General features: G+C 37.7%; 1 protein-coding gene across 1 annotated transcript in view; it reads left to right on the plus strand.

Annotated features, from left to right (window-relative positions):
• Window positions 1-2,470, plus strand: part of LOC148032045 (uncharacterized) — a 30,025-nt gene extending 27,555 nt beyond the window's left edge. The window contains exon 2 of the mRNA XM_087684028.1: window positions 1,628-2,470. Within this exon, the coding sequence (XP_087540154.1) occupies window positions 1,628-2,388 (761 nt within the window). The 3' untranslated portion in view covers window positions 2,389-2,470. The remainder of the gene's footprint in view (window positions 1-1,627) is intronic.
• Window positions 2,471-16,318: the final 13,848 nt, after the last annotated feature.

Genomic DNA, 16,318 nt, shown 5'->3' on the forward strand with positions numbered 1-16,318 from the left:
TGTAAGCTTTCATTAACGATAAAGAAATACCGTATGGGGTGCCAATCATTTGGAGTCTATCGTGTGCAGTCTACCATGCAAGAGCATCTTAACTCTCTTGTTTAGTGAGTCTTTTGTTTTTTGCTGATTTACTTCATGTATACAAGATTGTTTATATTCACTACCCTTTAGATTGTTTCTGAAGGCCAGTTTTACCAGGCTTGTGCACCATTGTCAATTTGAGGGCAGGATGAGTGAGGGTATTTGGACAAAGGAGATAGATAGATCTGACTGAGGGGAGAGAGAACAATGGCTAGAGAGAAGAATACTGTGGCAGCAGTAAAAGGATGATGATCAGCAAAAGGGGGAGGAGGGAATGGCTTGTGATGAGTGGTGCAATAGGAGACAAGGCTATGAATAGCCATAAATGCCCTGATCTGAACAACCTGGCCAAAAGCATCAGAATGGATCCAGGAACTTTTTATATCCTAAGGGTGGTGATATTTGTACCTAGCCCATGTTGTGAGAACCATTGAAGAAAAGCATATCATGCCATGTGGCAGCCATATGTGATAATACTCTGAGGAAAAGTCTGGCAAAACTTTCAACGCCTAGCAAGAGAATTTGATACTCAATAATGCTGAAGCCTGAGATAATAATGAGATTTATAGTGATGGCTGATGAAACACCATTTTATAACTACAGTGATGACTGATGAGACATAATTTTAGTTGCATCTAAGTAGCAACAATAGGGCACCTTGGACAAGTGTGTAGCACCAAAATGGAACTGGAGATTGTGTCTTAAGAGTGAGCACCTCGAGAATAACAAGATCTTGAGAGTTGGAAGTGCATACAGACTTGATAGAGGGCTTTAAGAAGTGACCAGAGTGCTTCTGTACACCACTTTTGAAAGAATCTACCTGCTGTTCAATCATATTAACAGGTAAGGTTCAGTCTTCAAGAATTGTGGCTGTTTGTCCATGGAGTTTGGCGGCCGGACTGTTTGGGTGGCTGAGTTCTGGGCCAAACCATGTTATCCCTGAAGGTCACTTTGTATTCTAGTTAGCTTACATTGCCACTTCCACCCACACCACTCCATCTGCCATGAGGACGCTCTTTCATGCCATCACTTGAACAGGTAACTAGCAGCACAGAGAGAACCAAGGCAATGGTGGGCAAGTGACATTCAGCAAACAAAGCAGTTACAGCACCCTGCTATATCATCAGCTCCCATAAGGCTAGATACTGGTGTCAATCCCACATGTGAACAATGTGAGAGGATCCAATTATCCAGTAAATGCAGCAACTATATGAGATTTATTTCCTCAGACATGGTAGGGGGATACAGTTTCTTTCCAATCAGGCAGTTTTTGGGTGATCCAAGATAGCCCACAGACTGTGAATTCATGAAAGGTCAATAATAAGTATCAGAAGGTGAATTAGAGTTGGCTTGAAAGCTTTAGTTCTCTGGACTCAACTTATGATCTCCTTGACTCTTTTTTCACGTGAAAAGTTATGATATGAAGTTTGTATTCATACCGAGTCTTCCAATTTGCTTGCTACACCTGTACATATTTAGCTTAGTAAAAGCATTTATTTTATAAATTTCATGAGTTATGACATTCAAAAATGTATTCTGTCTGCAGAGGCCGAAGTCAGTGTACCTGCTGAAAAAGATACCAGTACTTTGTTATTGAGGCAACGGACAAAAGAGTGGCAGCGTCTAAGACAGGAACGGCTGACTTCAAGTGCATTTTCAGCAGCCTCAGGTTTTTGGGGAAATTGTAGCCGTGTGCAAGTGTGGGCAGAGAAGCTAGGACTGAGGAAGCCCTTTGTTGATAACTCAGCCACAGAGTGGGGGATTCAAAGAGAGCCAGCTGCTATACAGGAGTACCGTGACATAACTGGGAACACTGTAAGATATCTGGCATTTGGAATCTATAAAGAGGGGGATGAAAAACTGGACTGGCTTGGAGCATCACCTGATGGTCTGGTGGATGAGGTAGATTCTGGTAGTGGTGTACTTGAGGTGAAGTGTCCTCACAACAGAGGAAAGCCAGGCCGCTCTATTCCTTGGACTAAAGTTCCTTATTACTACATGCCTCAAGTCCAAGGTTTAATGGAGATTTTGGACAAAGATTGGCTAGATTTGTTTGTATGGACTGTAAATGGAAGTGCTATATTTAGGGTTGAACGTAGTACTGAATATTGGGATCTCATGTTTGAAGTACTCAATGACTTCTGGTTTGGAAGCGTTGTTCCTGCCAGGAAACGTCTTGCCTCTGGAGAGAAATTTGATGTGAACATTTTCAAGCCACTTATACAGCACAAGTTGACACCTGTACTTGTAAAAGAAAGCAAGCAGCTCTCAAAGTCCTCTTTCATGATTAACAAGACTATAGCATGAACATTTCTTTTTAGCTATCCTGTTGGATGCCTGTTGTTTTTCCTCTCTTAGCAATGACAAGGCTGCAGAAGTATGATTTGCATTGTGAGTGAGAATGTCTGACAGAATTACGTTAAGGATGTATGTTTTACAGTTGCCAATCCAAAATGGTGCTTGGGGTGAACTTCTGTAGCTTGTAGGCTTGCATGAGAAAACTGACATTGGAAGATTACTATGGTAGCATCACTTCTATTTGATGTGTCTACTGTATGGGGACATGAATCTAGATATGTATCATGCACAGGGCTTGGTTTGAACCACCGGTCATTGGGTCAAGATAAAGATGCTCAATGCATTAAGTATCAAATCAGTAAGGCCTTGTTGAGAAACCCTTCACCCTTCACCCGCAGTTTGTGTTTTTTTCGTTTTTGCGTTTTGCATTTAAGGTTTGCGTTTAGGGTTTGGAGCCCCAAAAAGTTGTGTCATCCTAGACCGACTATGCCTATTTATAGGCCACTCTCTCATTCATTCCTTACGGCTGATTCATTCAGTCCGTCACCTCTTCTCTCCAACCTCTCCACTACCCTCACACCCCTTTAGGAGGACATTGTGGTTCGTAGCTCGTGGTTGTCTTCATTATCTTCCTTGTGCTACGGCACCCTTGTTCCCTTGTATCACATTCACTCCATGATTCAGATCTTCATCATTCCATTCATCAGAGTTTCTTCTCTCTTCTCTTCTTTTCTCCATGTTTGCCGAGGTCACTTCGTGTTCCTTTCCACAAATCCTACTGTCTCGTTGGTATGTCATCTTTTGACATGGTATCAGAGCTGGATCTGTTCACCTAGCAGCGAAGATCCTCTACTCCAGTGAAGGCAAAGACCAATGGCGGGTTTGGCATCCACTTCTCTTCTTATTCCGTTGCATCAAAATCTCGTTTTTGTAGATTTCAGGTGTTTCAACTTGCTGCCCACACCTTGTTCGCGGAGGACATCTCAGTCGAAGTTGTCCATTGTTGTCTCTATAAGTTGGCGCTTGATTTTCAGTCCTCTTCACACAGTTTGGAGCTGATTCCAGCCAGACGACTTGTTCTTGTGCAGACTTGTTGCCGTACAGTCTGCCACGTCATCACAATCCTGCTGTCTGTGTTTTTAGTATTTCTCTCTCCTACAAGCCGTCTTGCGTTTTTAGTCTTTCTCTCTCATCACCTGCGTTTTTTTGCTGGTTGCAGTCTCTTATTGTTGGTTACATCCTTCCACTGGCAGCTCACTTTCAGTCCTTCCACTACCCTCCCACCCCTTGAGGCGGACATTGCGGTTCGTGCTTCACATTGCTTACACCGCTTGAGGCGGACATTGCGGTTTGTGGTTCATGGTAGTTGACCTCTTCTGCAGCAAGGCACACTGGTATCCATGGCTTTTTTACCAATAGATGATCAGACTACTGGGTGCTCCTACTGTGGTATCACTGGACACACCATCGATGCTTGCCGACTTCGATCTTTGCTTTCCATTCCTTCAGAGCACACGTCTTCCATTAGACACTCCTTGTGCCACCTCTCCTTTCTGGGCTACAGAAATCGTTTTACATCGGCTATCAGAGTACTATGCTCAAGGCAATAAGACGCATCCAATACGCACTAAGTCCTTTCAAGCATATGGAGGATCGATTAGCGCTACGACCTCTTGGAGATCATCACAATGCCAGCGGCAGTCTTCTACTTATTTTCAGGTATAGTGACTTCCATGACCTATGGATCTGCAATCCGCTCCATCGAGAGACAGTGATTGTTTGATACCGTCTCCTCGCTAGTCCGCTTCTTCGAGAGACAGTGGCTGCTCAACTCCTTCCTCTTTTTCGGCTACCCAGTCTGCTCTACTGAGAGATGACGACTGTTGCTCACCTCTTGCTCATTCTGAGTCCCACCCTTCCCCATCCTTGACTACTCAGGTTCGAGAGGCTACCTTTGGGAGCTCTTCGGCACCCCAGATACCTTCTTCAGCATGACTGGCGGCACTTCCTTCGTTATCAGTCATTTCAGAGTCCGTGATCCATGAGTTTTTGGATTCTCTATCTACTTTAGAGGGGGATTCAGAGGGGGATGTTATTTATTTGCACTCAGAGGGGGCATCTACTTTTTCTTCGACTTCAGCGGGGGCCCCTTCATCTCCCACCTCAGAGAGGGAACCTATTTCACATGAAGTTTTTCACCCATCCTTTACTTTCTTGGGGTGGCTGTCTTCGACCAGTCATCTTATCTACTGATACCCAGGATCTTTAGGTACCACCTAGATCGAGACCTCGGAGGTTCAACGACGACTTGTGACGAGGCCTTCGCATTCCTTCCAACATGAATGCACGGAGCTAGTGGCTTTTCTCCCGAGGTTGAGTTTCGGGTTCTCCAGTTCACTCTATCGATTGTTCTTTACTACAGGTTCCCTTTGCGGTGGAAATCTTGGATCTTAGGGGTCCTCTACATTTTCTTGCCTTGGTCACTTGGTTAGCATGGAGCCACTTCTCGAGATCGAGTACGGGCATATCCTTATGGTTCTCGGAACCACACAAAGTCCGATATTTCTATGCATTGCATGTTTTCATCATCTTTGTATTAGGGCGCTTGGGCAAGTGAACAATTTTTCCAAGAGGGACACTGTCCAAGTGGCACTTGCTGTATACGCATTGCATCTCCATCTCATTTTTCTCTTGTTCCTCTTTTTGGGCTTGAGAGGGGGTGTTGAGAAACCCTTCACCCTTCATCCGCAGTTTGTGTTTTTTGCGTTTCTGTGTTTTGCGTTTAGGGTTTGTGTTTAGGGTTTGTAGTCCCAAAAAGGGGCGCTATCCTAGACTGACTATGCCTATTTAGGCCACTCTCTCATTCATTCATTATGGCTGATTCATTCAGTCTGTCACCTCTTCTCTTCGGCCTCTCCACTACCCTCACATCCCTTCAGGAGGATATTGTGGTTCGTGGTTCGTGGCTGTCTTCATCATCTTCCTTGTGTTACGGCACCCTTGTTTCCTTGTATCACATTCACTCCATGATTCAAATCTTCATCATTTCATTCATCAGAATTTCTTCTCTCTTCTCTTCCCTTCTCCATGTTTGCTGAGTTCACTCCGTGTTCCTCCTCGCAAACCCTACTATCTTGTTGGTACGTCATCTTTTGACAGGTTTGAAGTTCAAGCTTTGCCACTATGAATTATAGCAATTCAGGGGGGTGCTCATTTTTTGTCAATGTCATGGTTTGCACCTCAATAATGAATGACATCTTGTTAATGTGTCATGAAAGTTGACACTGATGTAATTGGTCAAGATAGAATGCTTATATTGCTTAAAACCTACTTGGTGGATAGGAACTCTTGACACTTCTTCAGTGATAGGCTAAAACTATTCTTTCTTGATTTGTGTTATTCATTTTGGATAGGTTTTTTTCTTTGTTGCCACATCAAGCTTACAACGGTTGCAAATTATTTGATCATCAGTAATCATACACTTGAAGATGATAAAGGTATCTCGAATGGGGAACAATGAGGGGTGGAAATGATCATAAGCATCAAAATTAGTAATATGCATTGATTTCTTGTTCATGCATCTCTCAAAATAATTGTATAGTGATATGATGTAATGTGTGTCATCACATTGACCTTAAATGATAATTGGGTATTTTTCCTTTGTAACCTTTCTTTTAGAAGCTAGTAAGTTGATGACCTCACTTAAGAGCAAGGGCTAAGCTTTAATAATAATCTATGGTGAAAATATTTAACTGATTGTTGTCAAAGACCCTAGATTAGAGAGTGATTATTAAGGCACATAGATTTGGAATGTGTTGTAGGCATATATAAACACCCAATAGTTAGTCAACCTTGGGGACTTGGCTGGAGTTAGACAAGGTGTTCCTTAATGTTAGGTACCCTCTTAGGAAATGTTTAGAGCTTATTTGCATGTCAATTGTGCTTGATGGAACCAAAAACCTATTGATTTGCTTTTTATTCTAGTTGCTTTTGTCTTTATGATTTTAGATACATAATTTTGTTCAATTTAAAAACACATTGATTTGTTGCACGATTGAGAACCTATATTATATGTTACCATATTTCAACTCAACCTTAATTGTTAACCTTCTTTGTGATTGACCATAGAACTATCCAATCAACTTCATGCAATGTTAGCATTATGTCTTGTAGCTTGTTCTTGAGTTTTTGAACACTCGTGTTTATCATGTTTTAGTTCCTCTTGTATTCCGTCATGCTGGTCATTTAGCAGACAACCACATTATCATGATCAGAGATTGTCTCTTTACTAGTCTCATCTCACATCAATGAAGGTTCTTATGGAGAATGGCAAGGTAGCTACATAACTTGAAGTTCTCATTCTTCATGGTTCATCTCAGCCTAACAAATGATGAATTTGAAGGTGTACATCTAGTTTATGCTCTAGCCCTTTCGATTGTATGTTGACACCGAGTACAATGTTTCTTGTTGGTTTATAGCTCGTTTATAGATGTGATTAGTTTTGCTTAACTTAGGTTTATAGGCATGAAGTACTGACACTTTTTTGTTGGTTTGTGGACATAGATGTAGTTCTATAGTTCTTTTAATATGGTTTACATGGCTACACCGTTTTGTAGGATCATTTTGTTCCTTTAGCCCTACCTATGACTTTATACTGAAAGTCTTATCTTACAAATCTAAAGGATAGTTCAATAAGCACGTGTGCACTAGCATGTGTTTGAGCCTTTCCCTTTGGTTTCCAAGAAGAGCTTCTAACATTCTTAAATCTCAAAAATAAAGACTCTCTCAAAGTTGTATTTTAAAAAGAAAGAGAGTTTAGACAAAAAAAAGTGAACATAAGCTAAACTAGATTAACTCGTAACAAGTCTAAAAGTAAACTATTGGGGGCAATTTTTAAGAACCACCACTTGTCAATGCACCATTGTAATAGCATATGCATAAAATCCCAAAAAAGAAAACTTGCACAAGTTCAAATTCTTGGGAGTTGGACTATCAAAAGACATGACATTGTAAACACTTCAAATGTTAAGCCAACTATAGAGGGCCTCGTGTTTTAGATTATGCTTGTAATAATCCTTTTTTGGCATCATATCGACAATGATCTTATCATCTAGATCATTCACCAAGCATTGTAGTCCCCTCATGACTATCCAAAGTAGAAAAAACTTTAGGATCTAGGTATTTATCTTATGTTAAGAATATGTGGCAAAAATTCTAGTTTAGACTTTAAAAAGTGCGAATCTATATATAATTTTATGTTATAGAATGTGGCAAAAGTTCTAGTTTAGACTTTAAAAAGTGAGGCAAATTGATTCTAAACCAAAAAAAAAAATTATAATTAGTTGGATGAATACTTCTTATTAAACACATAAATATATATAACCTTAAAATTTTATATTTTTAAACTTAATGTTGAAGGTTTCTCAACAATAAATTACTAAAACATATAATGAATGGGAATTCAATCATGTTAATGGAAATAAACTATTATGATTGAAGTAAATCATGAAATATGAAATCGTCGAAGCCCAACTTTTTTTTGCGAGGGAAAATCTATGGATAATGTATTGATCAACTGGAGTGCAACATTGGCTTGCATTGTGTCTATACAAACTTGAACCATCTATCTTTACCCCAATTCCAATTTTTACTCTAAAGGTACTCGCTACAATAATGCTAAATTATCTCTTACCTTTTTATCATTGGAGCTAAATTTTATATTAACATTTGATAGGATGTTCTTTTAAAATATTAGAATGTAAAATCTCAAAGTTATAAGTTGACATACTCAAATTTCAAACAAAAATTTGAGAATATAAAATTCTAGTCTATTGATGAATATTAGCCACTAAAATCATCCTTGATCTAGTGGCATTATCAATGGCCCACTACATGAAAGGCGTACAAGGCTACCCAAAAATCATTAGCTTGCTATGCCATAAGCAACTTTTGCATCATCAATAGGTTGCTCTTTAGAAAGCCATATCTAATGATTATGATTGTACTCACACACAATCATTGAACGATTGTGAGCTTGCGATGGTGATGTATGCACTAAGGTTTAAACCTTTAGAATTCATCAATTTTGCAACTCATTATTTTGAGCTATATTCATTAATCAATTTCTTTCCCTATGCCTAGTCCCAAAGGTTAAAAACAACTTCTACCATGGAAGACACACACTAGGGTAAGGAGCCATCATTTTTACTTAGGGCTAGATCTTATTATTGTTGTGGAATTCGACTTCGTCCTTTTCTCCCAAAGATTCTTTATCCAAGGAAATTTGGTTTCTTATACCTATGGAAGTTTCATAATGTTGGTACTTCCAATGGACTACACCCTTGGTATAACAAGGAGTTTGTGGTTATTAGAATGGATTTTAATAAGGCATAATTAATTGGAATTTCATCATGGGTGCTTTGAAATCTATGGGGATTGGTTCAAACTTCATGAGGATGGTATAAAGTCTCTTCTCCAATGTTTATGCTTATGAGTTTGTCAATGGTACACATATAACTCTTTTCCCCCTTTATAGATTAGCGAGATAGGGGGTCCTTTAGCCCCACTTCTTTTTTATGTGGCCATAAAACCTTTCCTAAGTAGGGTTGATTGAATGCTCTTCTTGAGATATATGAATAAACCTCCTTGCTTTCAAGTTCTTTGCTAGGCAAAGGAAGATTGACATGGTTTTTCTAAGATGGAATAGCTTGCAATATTAGATGAAGTGAAATGGGTCTTACATAATCAAGGGGAAAATTGTTAGGCATTGAAGTTGTTTGTTAGGATTGGGAATTCAATGAAGAAACTTTCTTAACTACTCTTCAGATAAATGATAAAATTTCTAACAAGTTGAATAACCCCACCTTTGCATCTTTAAGCCTTACATGCAAATTCATGGCTCTAAAGTCTATTTTCGCTCCTAGTATTGTTTTTGCAGTAGTTACTTTTTCTTTTAGTAATTATTTGTGGAAGTTTGTTGAGAAGAGTTCTCTTGGATGAACAAGTATTCTCTTAATTGTATCTCATGGGAATTAGTTACTTTGAAGAAACAAGCTAGTGGGATGCATTGGAGTCTCTCCAGGACAGAAACCACTTTGTAAGCATTTTCATATCTTTGAACGAATATGAAAATGATTACTTTAGAAAATCTTCACTTGAAAATTTGTTCTATGTAAAAAATACTAAAACTCATGAATAAAAATTTTCACCAAATTATATCTCTATTCCAATCAAATTTAACCACCATAGTGACACCCAACACAAGCATGTTGATTCGGCCACCATCTAGATTATTCGAACCTATGATTCTTGATACAAAGTATAGATGCTTAAAAATAATAATAAAATTTTGACATTCAAACAAATATATACAAAAGATTGATTCGGAACATCTTTACTTGCACAATGTCTTGCTGGTGGTGGTGGGAGAGTGGCAAAGATTGGAGCGAGGGACCGGTGGGGAGAAGGTCCATTTCCCATCCTCTTCTTCCTCTTCTTCTTCTTCTTCTTCTCCTTCTTCTTTGTCCTCCTTTTGGCAATGGAGCAGTGATGGAAGTTGGATCAAGCGAGGAGTAGTGGTGGGGCTAGAAGAGGCACATTGGGATTGTAGAGCATGAAAATCTATCAAACCGATTAGACTACTAAGAGTGTGGAAGACTTCTAGTATATGATATATTTCTTTTTCAAGCTCTTTTATTTAGACTTGTATAGATACATCACTATTGTCACTAAGCACAATGTGAGTTGGTAGTACATTTTAATGAGTTGAAGATTATCATAGATGTATATTTTATATGGAGAAAAGAACAATGTGAGTTGACAAGTTATTGTAGGTATGCACATTTTATGGTCCAAAGGCATGTTATTATAGACGTTCTTGTGAACTTCAAAGGATAGTCTAAGCTTATGTGGCTATCCACCTTATAGGTCCATTGGGGACTTTATAGAAATGACTGACTTATAGCAATATAGTTGATATCTTACTCTTATTGGCTAATTCATAATAATATCCTCAACATTATTTTTTCTTCAATATGCATACTTTAGAAGTATGCTCCATCCTCATTAGCATTAGAGACAAAGTTATTGCCCATGACATAATGAGCATCATCATTGGTGCCTCATGATCCCATATACATAGACATATTTGATCCTTTGTCAACAATTGGTTAACATTATTATAAATAATTGGTATCCAATGTATGATAATTTGATTCATTCACATACTATTTAATATACATAGATATAGCTGGTCCTTCATCATTAGTCGATTAACCTTATTATCATTCATTGGTATCCAACGTACAATAATCACATTCATTCACATACTAGCTATTAAGGCATCTTCTCCAACATCATGACATATTTCATAATGCACAAAAACAAAAATTAACTTTTCACCTCAATGCAGAGCTATCCATGTTTAAGGAGCCATTGATATAATGTATCAAGTGTGATCCTATGACATGTTTGTAGTAATCCATTTGTTTTGACCTACCAAATACATTATCCCTCCCCTCCCCCCCCCCCCCCCCCCCCCCCCAAATTATGCATTAAGAAGTTGAGCATATCTATCATACACTTCATAAACTAAGAATTTGGATTTAATTACTCATGTGTCAAAGCTCTTTTAATTACAACCTACCCCATCATGCTTGCCTTTGCCATGGCTAGGTGCAAAGAAATTCCATAGCATCTCAATGTGCAATCAACAAATGCTACATGAACATAGAGAAATGAATGCATGTGTTGAGCACTTACGGTAGACTCGTGAGTAAAACATAAATTGCATGATAAAAAACAAGATAGGACACAAATTAATTGATTTTCACAAGGTCAATAACCAATTGAATACAACTAAGATAGTGGTACCTTGAAACAAAGAAGAAAGCTCTTGATGCTTTGAATTGAGTGTGGTGCATCCATTAGACCATACCTAATATTGCTTCAAGTAGCGAAAACCTTGATTTTTTAGCCCTAAACTATGCAAATGGACATGATGTTAGAAAAAAAGTGTGATGTTCTTTATCATGGGAAATATAAGCATGAATGAAAATTTCACATCCCCTAATCTTGCCCTAATATATGTTAGGTATAGTAGGATGGTGACTTGTAAAGAATAATAATACATGCATTCAATTTCATTTTACTCCTTGAAAGAGTAGTTCTTTGCGAAGCCAATGACAAGCACAATCACATTTGTAGGAAAACTTTGCATATAGTCTTTGAATTGTAGAAAGCACTAAATGTGTGCTGTATAAACCTAGTCATGTGACTTTGAAGTAAGTTTAAGAAATGCTTACAATATATTTGTTTGAGTACCACATCCATGTGTTTCTTTGTCATTTCTTGTTTGATGATATCTTTAAACACCTTCACTATAAGATAGATTGCATTGTTTTGATATCTATCTTCAAAACATCAACTTCCTTAACCCAAATTGCTAGCACTTTCCTAACAAGCACACTAGTAAGCACTAAATGTCAAATTTGGAATTCTATTCATCATTGCAAAAAATTAAGCTATACCATTGTCTGAAGCAACCCAGGGAGGAATGGATATTGGTTCTAAAGGGAGACATTTCAAAAGCTCCTCAAACATTCTACTTTCCAAAGTTTGCATCTAGAAAAAACTTACATATTGAAAATGTCATCATATTGGGTATCCAAAACATTACGGATCAAGAGAAAGTGCCTCATTCAAATAAAAAGCTCATGCTAAAGCAATCAACATGCAGGACATTAATGAAAACTCCCTAGAATGAAATAGACAAACTTGTTAATCGATTCCATTCAACAAAGTTCATGGGAATGTATAGAAGATATTTTATAGTACCTAACTATCATTTGAATCATAGCAAGGATGGACCATTGCCATTGAAACTTTATTCTAGCACTCTCAAAGTAGTATCATCATAATAAATATGAAATACCTATTTTTTGCACTCTAAACCTTTGAGACATGAATTTCACCAAACAAAAGAGATGTATGTCAAAATTGGTTGGATAGAGGACTTTCCATGAAGCATTCTATACATCTCCTTAATGAATCACAAGTGATCCAAATAATTGGCTTTGGTGCTCTCATCTCATAGTTGGACAAATGAGAATAATGAATTTGTGTACGTTGCGTGGAAAATGGCCTCAAGAAGTAATGCTAAAGGTATTATAAGGTGTTATTCATGAACTTAAATCTGAACATGATATGCAAGTAATAGAAAATAGATCACAAGGTTTTTTTCAAGTAGTGGGAAGTGCTTGATAGGCTATGGCATCATTTTTTGTTTGATCACATTTGAAAGGACACTTTAAAATTAGTTTGTGAAGGCAAAAAGGCCTTTTCTACACCTAGTAATGACTAATGTGAAGACTTGAAAGGTAGTCACATGGGTCACTTATGTACTACAGGGTGGAAAATATTCTAAGACGTTGGTTTATTGGATGATTTGACAAAGTTTCTAGTTAAGTAGTTTCAGAACATAGAGGATAGCCTCTTTGCATTCAAATCCTAGAACTCTTTAGGGCTACTATGGAAATATGCCAGGTAGCTAGTCAAGCACCATTAGGGATTAAAAAGTAATTCCTCTATTTGAGAAAGTGCTTAAAGCTATTTTATAAAGTCAATAATTGACTAATAGAAACTAAATATAGTAGTTTAAATTGATGATTACTTATAAGAGCTACTAACATACTCAAGATTATCAACTAATCTAATTAATGATTAACACTATGTTTTTTGAGTATTGTAGCAACAAGTAGTTATAAGTATTCAATATGCTTATGTAGTTTTAAGTGTAGGTAAGCTATCTCGAATATGCTTTTTCATATTTGAGACCTTAGTTTATTTGTAGGTTAAGGGACATATATATGTCTTGTTGTACTACTCACATAATGTACTCATATACAAACATGGCATATGTATTCCAAAAGAGGGTGCCTCATCTTGTAGGGCTTCATATACTATTCTCTCCATAGTATCACCATATTATGTGAGATTGTGCTTTGTGCAAAGTCAGCAGACTTTACATTGCATGCACATTGTCTAACTCTTGCAGATTATAAGACCATTTTTAAACCATTTTAATAGTCAGTTCTTTCCTCTGTCTCACTCTTGATTTACTGATGTTGTGACCTAGCCTTGAAGTTATTTCACGTATTGATGCTCCGTTGTTCCTTTTAACCAAGGTACTTGTGCAATAGCCCTCCTAAGTTTATAATGTTTCCACTTTGAAGGTTATGTTGCAATAAATAGTTTCATTAAATCAAATATAATGGATACAATTTGACAAAAGTTCTCACATTATTTGGTTTAGATACATAAAATAGTTGAAGCTTAAAGGTATTAGTATACAAAAATGATTTCATAGCATGTTTTTAAGTGGAAAAGTGATGTCGCACTTGAAAAGTGGGGTAGATGCATGTAGTTTCTATAAGGATAAGCACTAAATCTATGTGTGGTGTTGACATTCGAAGGTCCCAAACATGTCACATGAAGGGCATAGAAAATTGCAAGTATTCAAGAAATCGCAAGCCTTACAATTGCCCATCCTCTAAAAAGGTTGAATGTTAGGCTCCCCACTCTCTATCATCTCTCTCCTCTCTCTACCAACTCAAATCTATCCTTCAGCATCATAAGGTCAAGAGACCTTTGTGTCTCCTTGCTTCAAACATTCATCTTATAATCCCTTTTTCGTAAAGGTAATTTAACGAATTGTCTATTTACCATGCAAATGGAGGCCAAGGTTTTTTGGGGGGGGGGGGGGGGGTTTCAATACGATCTAAAGAAGAATCCCCTCTCCTAGTATTTGCCTATGTCCATTTGGAGGAATTTGGTGTTTTCTTCCAATTTCTCACCATATCTTGTGCAACATCCAAACCTTGTATTTTAACACTAAATTCTATATACTTTACATAGTGATCTATTTCAATATTTAATTTAGCACTTGGTTCTTTATAAATAAATCTGCCCTAGTAATTGGATATTATCCCAATAATAACCTTGCAACGCATTCTTTTGAAGGTTGTGAACAACAACCTATCTTGTTTGTCTACATGCACCTAGGTTTTTGTATCATTCTCAATATATAACGAAGAAAGTAAGAAGATGGAGATAAAGAAGGAGAGGCTCTCAAAAATTTGCATGCACAAGAATGATTTCTCTAGTGATTTTTACACATTATATACGTAGAGTTTTGGATGAGCACCCTCAACCTTTTGGTCCCTCTCTTGTCCACTTACAACACTAGGTCTTGTGACAAGGCCTTCATAGCTTACTCGTAGGATGTTGAAATGTATGCATGAGATTTTCCCATTTAGCTTACAAGATATGTGGTGTATGTAGGCATGCTAGAAATTCTAGTTTTATCCATAGATTCATAATTTGTATGGGAGTGAGCCTAGTACTTTGTTTTTACAATAACAATTCTCTATGGGGAATGGGTCCTTGATAACTTATTTCAAAATATAGTGCACAAGAATTGACATGGAAAATGAGTAAATCTATAACTTTAAGAAATACCAAGGCCTTAGTCCTAAGCTTACTTCACTATTTTTCTAGGCTCCACCTTAGTCTCTTCCTGCTAATTCCAATTGTTGGCTATCACTTAAATTTTTTTGAATTTATTTGTCGTGACAATAGAAAATTTTAAACTAGGTCAATATTTTTCTCCTCTTAGACAAGTGCAAGTCCCCTAGTACTCATCATCATCAAAGGTCATGTGCTGTAGCATGCGTCGTAGATGTGAGATACTTAAACTTAAGTGGCATAGTTTGATGAAGAAGTGATGATGATTATTGATGGATAGGTAGTTCATGATGGTGAAGGTATGGAATGTATTTAGCCTCCTTAGTTGGATGATGCTTGAATTGGTAGTGGAGATGACAAGGTTTTGTAGAGGAGTATGTAGCTATTAGTAACGATGTGCTTGACTAATGAGTGCCTCCATAATGATTATGATTTAGGGTGTTGGAAGGATGGATTTTTTGGTGCAAAAGGATGGTGAACCAAATGTTGAATGTAGGATAAAGATTTGATATTCTCCATGAGTTTGGGTGTAGTATTCTTATGCACATGACATATAGTGTTGGATTGGGAGATGGATCTAACACTTGGGCAAGTTGTCACTTCTTAGGTATATCCCACATAAGAGGACCCAACCTATATAACATTGTAGTGCGGTTAAAAAGTGAGTGAACATGCTATACATCTATGGTTGCTTCTTGTTGAAAATTGTTGTAGTAGTTGTTGAGATGGCAAGCTCAACACATGCGGACATTGATGATGAACCACCTGGCTAGATGGGTCCGCATGTCTACACTTAGCACGTTGGCGGTCATTATGATACTCGCATGGCCACTGACTTATCACTTATTATATTTAGTTTGTTACACCTACCTACAACTAGCAAAGATATAGCACTAGTCAATTAGTGTAGTCTGTTATGCATTGTTTGACTTAGTCGGCCACTTTCCTTTACGTTGTATCTTATCTATACTTTGTGTACATTGTAGAGTGTGTGGAAGAAGAATAAGAAATTAGCAAGAAAACATTTTGGCCTCCATCTCTCTTCTTGTGTTCTTGAGTGAGCTTCCTCTTGTGTATACAATGTGTGTTTGGTGAAGCAACTCAAGCAAGTCCCCCCACCACAGGATTTTTGACATGGTATCAGAGTCATGCCATTGAGAGAGGCTGATTTTGAAGACTAAAGTAAAGGAAAATAAACAAGGTTTGAGCAAGCAAGCAACGAGTAAGAAGCTCTCCCATTCTTCCACTCTTTCTCTTGGATAGTGCCTGTGGAGGCATCGGAAATAGGGTAGAATAAAAATCTCATATTGTTGTGAGATTTGATTTGCGAGAAGAGCTCTGTATCTCAGTTTTTTTGGGCACATAATGCCATTTCAAGCCTCATTTTAGAGCCACAAGGTTGTGGATAGCAGTTTCA

This window comes from Lygodium microphyllum, chromosome 8 (genome assembly GCF_053477565.2).
Source record: "Lygodium microphyllum isolate KBCC chromosome 8, Lygodium_microphyllum_v1.1.10, whole genome shotgun sequence".
In the NCBI taxonomy this organism is placed as follows: domain Eukaryota; kingdom Viridiplantae; phylum Streptophyta; class Polypodiopsida; order Schizaeales; family Lygodiaceae; genus Lygodium; species Lygodium microphyllum.